Source organism: Cajanus cajan, chromosome 6 (genome assembly GCF_000230855.2).
Source record: "Cajanus cajan strain Asha chromosome 6, NIPB_CcT2T_4, whole genome shotgun sequence".
In the NCBI taxonomy this organism is placed as follows: Eukaryota; Viridiplantae; Streptophyta; class Magnoliopsida; order Fabales; family Fabaceae; genus Cajanus; species Cajanus cajan.
Genome location: NC_138522.1, coordinates 936,987 through 949,918, shown reverse-complemented (window position 1 = coordinate 949,918; position 12,932 = coordinate 936,987). Strand labels below are relative to the sequence as shown.

At 31.8% G+C, this 12,932-nt stretch overlaps 1 protein-coding gene across 3 annotated transcripts; it reads right to left on the bottom strand.

The window, feature by feature from the left end:
• Positions 1-2,475: 2,475 nt before the first annotated feature.
• On the bottom strand, positions 2,476-7,277 carry LOC109810150 (RING/U-box superfamily protein). Of its 3 annotated transcripts, none has more exons than XM_020373539.3 (8): positions 6,563-7,272; positions 6,176-6,476; positions 5,258-5,339; positions 4,276-4,333; positions 3,893-3,981; positions 3,653-3,742; positions 3,495-3,565; positions 2,476-2,848 (listed from the first exon to the last, which is right to left on the bottom strand). In XM_020373539.3, exons 1-8 carry the CDS (start codon positions 7,008-7,010, stop codon positions 2,728-2,730), a joined length of 1,260 nt encoding a protein of 419 aa, XP_020229128.1. In that variant the 5' UTR covers positions 7,011-7,272; the 3' UTR covers positions 2,476-2,727. The 3 variants fall into 3 exon arrangements, 2 of the variants coding, with proteins under 2 accessions (XP_020229128.1, XP_082932582.1); XR_002240714.3 differs by having other exon boundaries at positions 2,781-2,848; positions 3,653-3,747; positions 6,563-7,276; XM_083076456.1 differs by lacking the exons at positions 2,476-2,848; positions 3,495-3,565 and having other exon boundaries at positions 3,652-3,747; positions 6,563-7,277.
• Positions 7,278-12,932: the final 5,655 nt, after the last annotated feature.

Below are 12,932 nucleotides of genomic sequence, written 5' to 3'. Positions count from 1 at the left end.
CATGGTTATTTCATTATGCTTTAAAGTTTTAGGAACTACTGCACTTATTTTTTCAGGGTTTATTAAAAGCATAGTGGTTTCATCTTTAGGAGACATTAATAGAGCTCTAGGAGCTAAATGGGTTTTCATGACTTTATAATATATTCTATATATTATTGCTACTGGATATGAATTTTTATTCCATTTATTTTCAAGTATTTTAACATCCAATATTAAATTATTATCAGTATTATGAAGACTTTTAAGGGCTACTGAATAGTTCGGATAGTTATTAATGTACACTGGTCCTTGATGTAAATTTGTTTCAAACATAGCCAAAATTTGACTTTCTAGTTCAGTTGGCCTATTATCTCTTAAGGCTACAAACATAGGCGTGTCCATGCCTAATCTAAATAAGGGTTTTATTGCTATTTGTATTGATCCTATATGCATGTATTTATAATTTTTTATATGTTCAGCTATTAATGCTTTAGTTATTAGTGGAATTTGTTCATGACTTGTTTTAAGTTCAATTTCTTTATTTACTGTTTTTATTATGTATTCAGTTGTAAATTTATCTGTCCATTCTTTTTCATAAATATTTGAAATTTTTAACTTTGGAAGGGTCCACTTATTTAACTGATTTTCTATTTCTGGAATTATTAATTCGTGTTGCATCAACTGATTCATATTATTTTCTTCACCATTTTTCATATCTTCTTCAAACTTTTCTTTTCCTTTAAATATTTTTATTAACCTTTTCATCCTATCACACAAGTAATTCTTTCACGGGAACACCTACGGGTTTTACTGCCTTTCCTCAGGACTTACTACCACTCACTGGCTTACCAACGCTAAGACTACCCACAATGAACTAGGCAAGGTTGGGCTAATAAATTTATTTTCAGGAAAGTCTAAGTTTGTAGATGATATTCCAAACGATATGAAGAATAAAATATGATTCAATTATTAAACATAATTAATATTCTCAGAACTTATACTTACCAATAATGGTGGCAGAGCCTCCAAGTTAGGTGCATATAAATCCTTTAAATATTATATATATATATATATATATATATATATATATATATATATATATATATAATACAATATAATAACAATAGTGGTAATATACTAATATATTATAATAGCTATATCAACTTAAAAAAAACATGAGACTTAAAATACAACTTAAATAAAATGAGTTGTTAAGGCATCAAATCTGAAGTATTAAAGGCTGGCTATTTTTCTTTTGTCAAATATATTCCTCTGGACGTTAGCCATAGAAAATAAATATTCAGTGCTTACCTTACAAAAACAAATAGAAGGGATTAAACAAAAATATTGTTTTTTCTTTGTGGTATTACTTCCCTAATTTGTCAGCAGACATGCAACAATACTCTATCATATAAATATACTCTATCATATATATATATATATATATATATATATATATATATATATATATATATATATATATATATATATATATATATATATATATATATATATGTATATATTTAAAAATACAACATTGTAAGAATGTGATTTTTTAAAATTAGTCTCACTCATGATTAATGATTTTATATTTTCATTACTGGAAAGAATATGTTACTCTCAGTTAGGATGGCAAAAATATCCGCACCCGCAGGTATCTGTGAGTAAAATTCGTTACGGTTAATAAATGGATAGGCTAATTGGGTACCCACAGATAATGGGGACGGATAATTTTTTACCCGTTTATAAACGGGGCGGGGATGGGTATGATGATATCCATACCCGCGGGTACCCGTTTAATAATATTTCTTAAATATCATAATTATCCTTGTACCACATAACCCTAAAATTATACTCTCTCATCTTATTTTCTTACAAAAGTGATGTTGACGAAGTTACCAACATGTGTTAAGCATGTTATAGAATTATGTTGGATGTAATTTAATTGATTTTCTAGCTTTGATTAGACCCATAAAATTTATGTATTATAAGTTATTTACTTTCATTTGAAATTATGAGATTGAATTATTGTAGTTTTATGATGAGACTTTAACTTACTTGTGAGATTAATGTATATTAAGTTATTAATTATCTTGCATTTTTATTATTATTTCAACAAAATTAACGTTAAATACAAGCTCAAAATTAACAATGAATTTTTATTTTTTTAATATTTTAATGACATTAAATATAAACTTAAAATTATTTATAATATAATTTTTTTAATTTATTAAAATATTTATAAATATCCATGGATATCTATGGGTATTTAAGAAATTCATGGATACTCGCGCGGATATGGAATAGATATGGGACCAATTTTCATCTGGCGAGACGGGGACGGGTTTACTATTACCCGCCCCCACGGGACCCATTGCCATCCCTACTCTCAGTCTCACTCGTCAAAGTCTAAAGCCGAATACGGTGTAATATAATTTAAGGTCACAAACATTTTCACTTGAATAAATCTGGTCACTTAAAAATTAAAATAAAAAATAAAAAAAAAGAAAATATATATTCTGTTAGAGTATGTATAACAAAATGATTAGGGAGATACTACAATCTCAACGAGCACAAAGCATGGAAAAGTAAGGTTTATATATATTTACAAACTCAGCTAGCACAGTTTTGTCGCAAGGAATACAACAATGGAATTACAAAGAAGAATTTCTGTTGGTATGTCAGCGATTGAACGCTCAAAATGTAGTGGCATCTAGTACAAGTATTTGATGAAGGTGTGCTGCAGATCTAAAGCCAATTAGGTGCCATCTTGCTGGAGGCAGGTTTTGAAGGATCATCCAAAACCTTGGCCAGGGATCGATACTGCAACTTTACACTCTCTGCATTGTCCAATGTCTTCACCACATACCTGTACATAAGTCTTTTGTTAACAACAGAAGCAAGTTTTACGCATTTCCTTCAAAGTAACATAACATATTCAGGTATAAAAGCACACGTATGAGTGAATATGTGGTTTTGCTCTCCCTCTGCTGTCTATCTTACCATGTTTACTTCATAGATATTTACTTTCAACAAAATTAATCATAAGCCACATAATTATTTCCAAATCTAAACCCACGAATATGCTATTTTTAGAAAGAGGTGAAGAATTTTTTTTCTCACCCCCCCCCCCCCCTCTCCCTCTCCCCCAACACACACACAGTCGAAACAAAACCAAATGTTACAATGAAATTCAATTTTTGCAAGTCAATTCCCAGAAAGCAACATGCTGCTACCAAGTTTGCTATATTTTTTCTATTGGGTACACCTCTACAAGATTGACTACTGGAATCATGAAACAATATTGTTAAATCTAGCACTTTTTTATACATTATGACTTTAATATTTCATTCGAAATTATTTATAATATACATCACAGAAGTCACTTCACTTCCACTAGATTCTATTTGGTCAGTTTTAGGAAATAATGAATAGATTAGCATGTTTATATTAAGAAATACTAAATTAACATAGCAAAGAACGCCTTGATGGGAAAAAAAATTATAGTCACTAACCATCCATTTAGGCATTGCGTTGTTACAATAGCTTCGCGCCCAACAAATCGTTGTGGTGTCCTTTTGTTTCCCTGATCCATTTTCTCTCTTAATTATTTCCATTTACCGAAAAAAGTTAGAAACACTTGTGCGTAAAATCAAGCCTGTTCACACGCTACCTTTATGATGACCCGGTCCATGACAGCAAATGGAAACTGAACACCTCTACTCCTCGATGTTTCCATAACAGCTGCATCTCCAAAACCACCCTGTCCTATGTAAAATATATTTCATATTAAAAAAGGGGGAGTTTCAAGGCAAAAAAGACAACCAGCCAGTCAAAGAGGTTCCTGATCGTCTTTTCATCTTCATTTCTCTCTCTAAAGTTATAAACATGGTACCGGAATGGAGATAAACACCTGATCAAATCTCTCTCTTCTTCTTTTAGGTGACCGGTAAAACTGTGTCTCCTCTTCCCGACGATATGCCTGCACAGCAGCTCGAAGTGCTGACCAAGGCAGCCAGCACCCCAAAAAACAAAATGGAAGATAGTAAGTCAGAATTGCACAAGATAGTATTATTCAGTACTGCACTTTGAGATATCTTTTATGCAGTGTTATCAAAGCCAGTCAATATTCAAGGAATTGGTTGCATAGTTTTTACTTAATTTAAAGTTTCAAAACCTAGGAGACAAATAATGTCAATAATACATCATAATTTGGAGTATTATGAATACATATAGTGCACTTTAGAAGGAAAAAAAGGGCATAATTTGAGTACAAATAATTGAATTTTTGCTTACATAGGTTTGGAGATATTAATTCTTCAGTCGTGGGTTGAGAACAAGAGCAGCAAGCTTTCTGAGAATGCATCACAAAACAACCATATTAGCTAGTTAAGAACATGGCAAATCCTGAACAATAAAAATAGTTTCTTATATGAAAAATGAAACTTTTTAATAAAAAACCGAAGTTGAAAATAGCTAGCTATTAGTCACTTTCACCTACCCAAACAGGACAAAGGTAAATTTTAACACGTGGGAACCATGTGTACCTCTCAAAACTTATATTATAACCAGCTATGGGTTGGTCAGCAACCCAAAGATATACAGACAAACAGTGCTTTTGTGCTATAATCAACATCGGGCTAAATAATTTGCAATTCAAGTCTACTAATATTACAGATGAATACAGGGAATATCCCAAACTCGTCTTCTTGGGTAATCCACCAATCCTCAAGAACCATAAATAGACATTGATTCTTACAAATAAACAGTAGAATTTCCCTCCAGTATCATCTTGCGAGCAAAGCAGACATTTTAACTCAATACTTTGACACTCAGTCAAGAGAAGAGCAGAAGATTCTACTCCATCACAGTTCAACATGGTAAATGACAACTATTATACTTTTTTCCCCTTAGTGTATAATTTTGACAAATTTTATACTGTTGTGAGTACAGAAAAACTTAAATGCACATACAGTCCAGGAACAGTTAATGTAAGCAGAAGCAAATTATTGCACACTAAGATGAAAGTAGGATGCACAATACAAAAGCTAGTTTAATAGGCTTATTTATATGACTCAGCTGAATTATTTTGCAAAGTAAATATTTACAATATAATCACTAGACGCTTTGGGACTCCTGCAATTCTACTGCGTGGAGGCATATATATCGGAAAAGAAGTTGAAAATTACCAGCTCCATAGTTAATAACATTTTTCAGATGGCTTAGTCACAGAAAAGGTCAGTCTGAAAATTATTGCATTTGATGGCTTAGAACCCACCATTCTAATAACATGCTGTATTCCACCTCCACCAAATGAATGTCCACATGGTAATATCATCGCATCATCCATAAGAGCACCCCTTTATTTTCAGAGAATGACATCAATCAAATATAAGTTAGTAATGAGCGTGAATAAGCAAGCAAGCAAGATATCAGCACATTAAAACTTATGTTATTGTATGCTGTCAGAAAAGGAATAAATGTAAAAGCATCAAATTTGATTTTGTTATTCTGCATCATTTGATTTTAGACCTTAATTAAAATAAAATAAACAAGGACCTATTTTCAACAAGTTGGACAAATTTTTTTTTACATGCAGGATCTATCAACAGATGCTAATAGATAATCTCAAAAATCTTAACTGAAGGTTCTTCTTTCTCCCCATTACACAAGTTTTCTGTCTGGCAACACCAAACTGGTAGAGAAGAACTTCCTCTAAAGGAAAGAGAAGGGAGATGTTTACAAGGAAAGTAGTTTAAGGGAACAAGTCAACAAGCTGGTTAAAATGGTATACAAGTTCACTTTACATGCCATTTCAGGGCCGCCAATTTGATTAAATTATTCTCCCACCAAGGGATGGTTGGAGAACAAAAAACAAAAGCAAATTATGGAAGCTAATCTTGCATAACTCCGCGTAATCTGAACGATCACAACATAAAAGAAAGAACCTGTTGCTCACTAAGGTCCTATTTAGATAAACATTTCTAAAAGCTAAAATCAACTTGCACTTCAGCTTTTAGAGAAGTAAGATGGGAAAACTTCAATAAAAGTTAAACAGCATAAAAATTGGTTTTAACTTTTAAACACTTGATTCAGTTTAACTTGTTATTTTCTTATATACGAGTGTGGATAGAAAAGTTTATTGAAACACCGTGTAAGTTTCCCGTCCTAGGGTATAAAATGAGTTAAGACTTACGTAACAGGATCTGAAAGAATTGCCCTGAGTGACTCCCCTGACTCGCTGGAATACATAACATCCTTTCTCCCACTAAACCCGCAACCATTGTCATCCACCATAACTTTCTGCACAGAAGCCCCTTCACCACCTTGAAGATAGTGCGAATAGTACTCCTCACAGTCAGTCTCAGCAACAGTACCAGAATTCTGAGACTTACCTAACCCCTCTTGCCGATGATCCTCATCACCACCACTCACATTGTTATGCACCAATTGCCCAATGTCTCCACCATCCTTCACCAATAGTTCTCTTCCGGAAACTACAATCCAAAAACAACAACAAAAATCAAAATCAAAATCAAAAACCCGCCACACTCTGAAGTCTGAAGCTAAACTAAACTCATACCATAAGCGTGGGCTTTCCCGTTCGCAACAGCAGGCAAATTACCATCGCCGTTGTTGTTGTTAACGTCGGTTTTGGTTCCGTCGCCAACGAGTCCTTCTACTTCGGCGTCGTCGTCGTCATCATCGTCGTCATCTTCGTCATCGGAATCGTCGTCCTCGCTGGCGCTCCAATTGCGGGCGTCGGGCGCGTCGCGGCGGGCGGAGCAGTCGGCGTAGACGTTGGCGCGGCGGAAATCGGCGCCCTGGGCGGCGAAGAAGCGGTCGCGATCGATGAACATCTTGTCGTCGATGAATGTGCCGAGTTCGCGGGATTTTGGGCCCCGGTCGGGGACCCGACGGGTCGGGTCGGGGCAACTGAAGCGGAGAGGGTTGTCTTGGAAGACGAGAGGGGAGTTGAGACCGTTTTCGATCCTCTGGTCGGTGACGAGAGTTATGTCTTCGGAGGACATGGTGCGAAGAAGAAGAAAACTAGGGTTTGCACAGTGCAGGCGGTGCTTGCTGCAAAGTTAAAACGGCGTCGTTGAGCTTCGGGAGGGGATTCAACTGTTTGTTTGCTACACTCGCAGCGAGCGGAGAGTGTTTTGCTTTCCTTTCTTCTTCCAGATGCCGCTGGGAGTCGGAGATGAATTGTACGACGAGTCGTTTCTGTGTAATGACGTTTGTTGATGATTTCGTCCCCGAACGACGTCGTCAGGGGGGTCGGTGTTGAACTGTTTTCTTTGTTATACACTCGCAGGATTTCGCTTTCAGTTCGGCCCGATATCTCCACTGGGCCTAGACTTACGTCATGCACATGCGGGTAACGTGCCACTTTTAAAATTTCTTAAACTCACAAATTAATAATAAATGCTCATTTATATTAAAATACACTTATATATAGGGGTGAACATTTAATCGAGACCCGAATCGAACTTGAAAAACCTAATAAAAAATATTGCTTTTGAGTGGGTTCGGGCGGGTCTTATGGATAAATCGGGTTAAAATTTTGATTTTATACGGGTTATATTGGGCAGGTTCGGTTTTGAATTTTTAAACCTGCTAAAAATCGAATCTAACAAAAAATGAGATAAGTTTAAATTTTTATTACTTTTATATAACTAAACAATAGTCCAAACTTAAAAGTCTTTATTTCAAGTATAATATAGTCATTAATTTGTAACTTATTTTTTTCCTTTTTCTCATAACTTAGATATTTATTTTGTCTTCTCCTTCCTCATTCAACTTCTCAACACATTAGTCCAATTTTAGAGTTATCTTTTTGCTTCTTTCTTTGTTTTTCTTTTCCATTTTCTTATCTCCATTTTGAATACAACTTGTGCGACTGTGATTTCTTATGGGTTTTGTAATCTAAGTTTAGATTTCTTTTGCATGTAACAACTATGAATTTTATCTTTTATTTTTGCTTCTTTAGTTTGTAAATGTTTCATCTACGAATCTACTTACACCATCTATTTTCACCTTCATTCTATTTTTATACACTATTTTAAAAATATTTTTTATCGTTTTAAGCTTCATCTTCGTTAAGATAAATTGGTCTACAAAAAAATTCAAATCCGATTGTACCCACCTGCTCAAATCCGAATCCGTTTCAACCCGAACCGCCTCAAATTGAAAACTCAGTCGGTCAGATATGAGTCACATTTTTTCAAAGTCGGTTTACAACGGGTTGGACATTTTTCACCCGAACTCGACCAAACCCACCCGTTGCTCACCCCTACTTATATATAGTACATTGATATTTTAAGGGAGGGTGTATGTTAGGTATAAAGACATATTTCGACTGTTTTGGGGGATATATTTCAATTATTTCAACTGTCGAAACAATAAAGTAACACCAACCTTAATCAAGAATAAATGCAAATTAGTATGTAATACACTTATATTAATCCTGATCATTCAGGTGGTTGAGATGATCGAAACAATTATATTGCATATATGCTTCTTGCATAATGTTCCGATATTATTGATCTCTAAAATTATGAAATAATTTATGATAATTAATTTATACATACTTAGCTTTCTTGAGGCAGACTCAATACTTTCAATTATTAAAACAATCAAGATGGTTAACACGATCATGACGTAGAACCATTACAAAATGAATTACATAATTGATAAAGAGAATAAACATGATTAAGAGGATAACATGTCATCAATAGCCGTATTACCTAATTGGTAATAAGGAATCAAAATCTAACATATCCAAACTCATTATGATCCGTATAAATAGTTACACAAAATGAAGTAAATTTATTATTCATCTATTACTCACCTATATATTTGATTATGTCTTGACTTGAATATCAAAGTATCTTTTGTAACTACTTCACCTCTTAGAGTTATTGGCAAACAAGAAGTTCAAAGAGATTGATATTAGAGATTTACTTGTGTGCCTTCAAATAGATACATTAGGTTTAGATTCTTAAAGTTTTAGTTATGAAATAATTTTTAAATGGCTCCCTAGATTTTTTTTTCTGATAAATTTTACTATCAATTTTTTCGATCCAATAATGATGATAAGAATATGATTTAAGAATATATAAGGACTCTGTGTGTTTAAATACAAAAATTGTAATTGAATTTGATCAAGATGTTGGTGTAATTGATTAGAAAGGTAATTCAAGTTAAACAAAGTTAATATACTTATAATTAAAGATTCACTAGTGGAAAAAAAAACTTTTAAAATTGGTTCTCTAACCGATTTTAAAAGAGCCGATTTTAAAAGTTAGACTTTTAAAATCAGTTATTTAACCGATTTTAAAAGTTAACTTTTAAGATCGGTTATTTTATAACCGATCTGGAAAGTCTTGGCTCCGAAAAAAATAAAACTGGAACAGGTTGTTAAAAAGGCCTAAAATGGTCGTTTGGAACGGGTCGTTCCAGCATAGTTAGTCATAAGTTAAAATCTATCCAGAACGGGTCGTTCTCCTTGTAGAACGGGTCGTTCTCCTTGCAGAACGAATTGTTCTCCTTATAGAACGGGCCTTTCTCAATGCAGAACCCTAAATTCAAAATTTTCCAGAATAAATCAATAACGAAAGTAGCCAAAATAAACCAACAACGAAAGTAGAGACATGAGAAGAGCATGAGAATGTTACCTTAATATAGTAGTCTTGCAAAAAAAATGAAAAGTTGGAGACTTTAGATGAGAGCACGAGAGAGTAAAAAAAGGAATGGAGGGAAAAATCAATGAGAATGAGAATGGAGGGAAAGATAAAAGGTTTCTGACGATACTTTTAAAATCGGTTATCTAAGAACCGATTTTGTATACTACATACAAAATCGGTTATTAAATAATCGATTTTAAAAGTAGCATTTTTAAAATCGGTTCTTAAACAACCGATTTTAAAAGTAACACTTTTAAAATTGGTCATAAAATAATCAATCTTAAAAGTATTTTTAAAATCGGTTATTTTATGACCGATCTTAAAAGGTATGTCTGACATAACTTTTAAGATTGGTTCTTTTGTAACCGATCTTAAAAGTTGTGTCAGACATAACTTTTAAGATCGGTCATAAAGTAATCGATTTTAAAAGTGTTCATATTATTTACAAAATTGCTACCGCGTCACTTTTAAGATCGGTTACTTTTTAACCGATCTTAAAACTTCGATTTTAAATCCAATTTTTGTACTAGTGATTGAGTGTGAAAATTAAGTAAGTGATTTCTCATAAATTAGACTTCAAGACACTTGTAAGAAAGAAAGAAAAATCAGTATGATTCTCTCAATTTGATTTAATAATTTAAATTTATTAACAAGTACTTTTTGGTGTTTATTTTTATGAATCATAATTTGATGACAATACAATAAACAACAAATAGATGTTTAAATGTTAAAGTGCATATTCAGTAAATGTAAGAACAATTGCACAATGAAATTTAGGAGAATTCTTCCCATAATAAAACACCTGCAAGAGTTGTTGAAAAATAATATCTTAGTGTATGTTTAATTTAGATGAGTGTTGACAAAATTGAATTAAAAAAAACCGTTAATATTGACTTCATAAACTTAATTTTGGTTTAAATCGATTTTAAAGTGATACAATTTATGTTTTTATATTTCTATTATAAAAGCATGTTAATAGTAAAATTCAGTATAATTTTTTTTCTCCTAACAAACTTCAAAACGAGTTTCTCTTACGCCATTAAGATCATCTTAAACTAATATTAAGGTGAAAAATCTATGTAGACAGTGAACACCTTTAAGTAACTGGTGCAGGATATTGACAATTCAATCATCAAGTTTACCCCCTTCACGAAAAATGAGTAATCTTAGCAATCTTATCTCTTGTCAGTGTTAGTAAATTATGAAAATCGTGAAGCATACTATATATCAAGTGCGCAGGATAGAGAAAAGCTATCTTCTAATCACTCTTAACCCAAACAAATTGAATTCCTTCCTCCCAAGCAAAGGTAAGAGTTGTATATATGGACACAATGGCCAATGTTTTGAGCAAAATCCAATAACCATTGATTTGTAGCATTATAAAGTAGACCTTCACAAGTTTCCAAATAGGAACTATTTCAAAGAGGTCCATCGACGCTAGACTTCAGTTAGGGATCAAAGGTAAACTTCACCCCTTCAACTGTTTTTTGTATTGACATGCATGACCCCAGCGCACCATGAGAATCCTAAACAACTTCAAGTTGAACAATCCTAGCCTGGTGGATGATAGATACTCTGAGGTTGAAATGGTTTACCTGTGAATTCTAATCGATTTCAATGATACCACATAGACTTAATACTATAGTGTTCCCAAAAGTGATAGGTCAATCTTTGGGACACGAGCAAGCCAAATCATTGGTTAAGATTAATAAATAAAAAAATTCACGTCAAATGTCGTGGACCTTTTTGTTGTCTTGAAGAATATGCTCAATTGTTTCCATATAAACCCTACAAGGGGTAGATTGAGTCCTCAACAATGCCACATTAGGCAATTTCTCGTTAGTTTTAAGCCTTTGTTTCATCATTTTTAATTGATTTAACAATAGCCAACATAAACATCCCGTTTATATTAATATCAATTGATTCAAAGAAAAATTAAACAAGACTTTATAAAAGGCATTAAAGGGAGAAAATTTTATTGAAATCTTAAAAGAAATTATGATCGATTGAATTCACCTTCCCATGAATCAAGCCTTAAACTTAACACTAATAACAAATTTTGCTCTCCTTGCAAAGACAACATTTATTATGAATTGTAAATGAAAAATTAAATGGATTCCATTTAATTACGAGTTGAAGACAAAATAGCAAGACATTCATACATGCGAATATTTATACTTTAAAAATATTTTTAATTTTAGATATATATATATATATATATTGCAAATTTTTTTAATATAAATATACGTGTTTATTTTTTTTAAAGTTTTTATTTAAAATTTTAAATTTTAACAAATACTATAAATATTCATAAATATCCACAAATGTATAAAGAATTTATGAATACCTACTAAATAGATACTTGCATTAACTATAGTAAATGACAAAGGGCTACTATTTGCTTCATTGTCATCCCTATATATTATTATAAAAAAATGTTATATATAGTGATATGTAAAAAATATTACTTTAAATATAATACATGTAAATATAAATTTATTTAAATAAAATTTAATAATATATATTGTATGTTATTATAATTAATATTTAACTTTTTAATAATATATTAATATATATTATATTTATAATATGATTTATAATATAAATAAAAGTAATCTTTAGTGATAAATATTATGTCATGTTTCTGTAAAACAATTTTATTTTTGTTGTATGAATGGGTAGAGCACCGTCCGGTCGTTGCATTTGCTTCTCATAATAATACTACTATCTTCCTTAGGTCTAATGAAGAAACAAATCAAATTGAAATTGAGACATTTGAGGAGAAAGTAGGTTCAAAATTGATAGGCTCTAAAAACTTTAAAAGATTCATATTAGAATTTTAGTAAAATCACAATCAACTTACTTTTTTTTTTTTCTATGACCCAATCATTCACTTTAGAGTATATATTTTAAAATAAGGGAAGAGCATAATTGACATATGTATCTCAACAAAAAAAGAAATGCAGTTTACTCAAAATTTAATTTCTTTTTGACAGGCTCAAATTTTAAATTAAATAACATTGAAATGGATCATACCCTTAAAATAAGTAAAAAGACGGATTCCAAATAAAATAGGAAAATTAAGTAAAATAAAAAAAGACTGACTATAGTGAACCAAATAAATGAACAAGTACGCGAAGGAATTTACATGTAGTGAGATTTATTTATATATTAGAATTAAAAATATTTAAATAATTATATTATTTCATAAATTACATGCATATAGAACTATTATTATATTTAGATAAATTTGATTAAAATAGT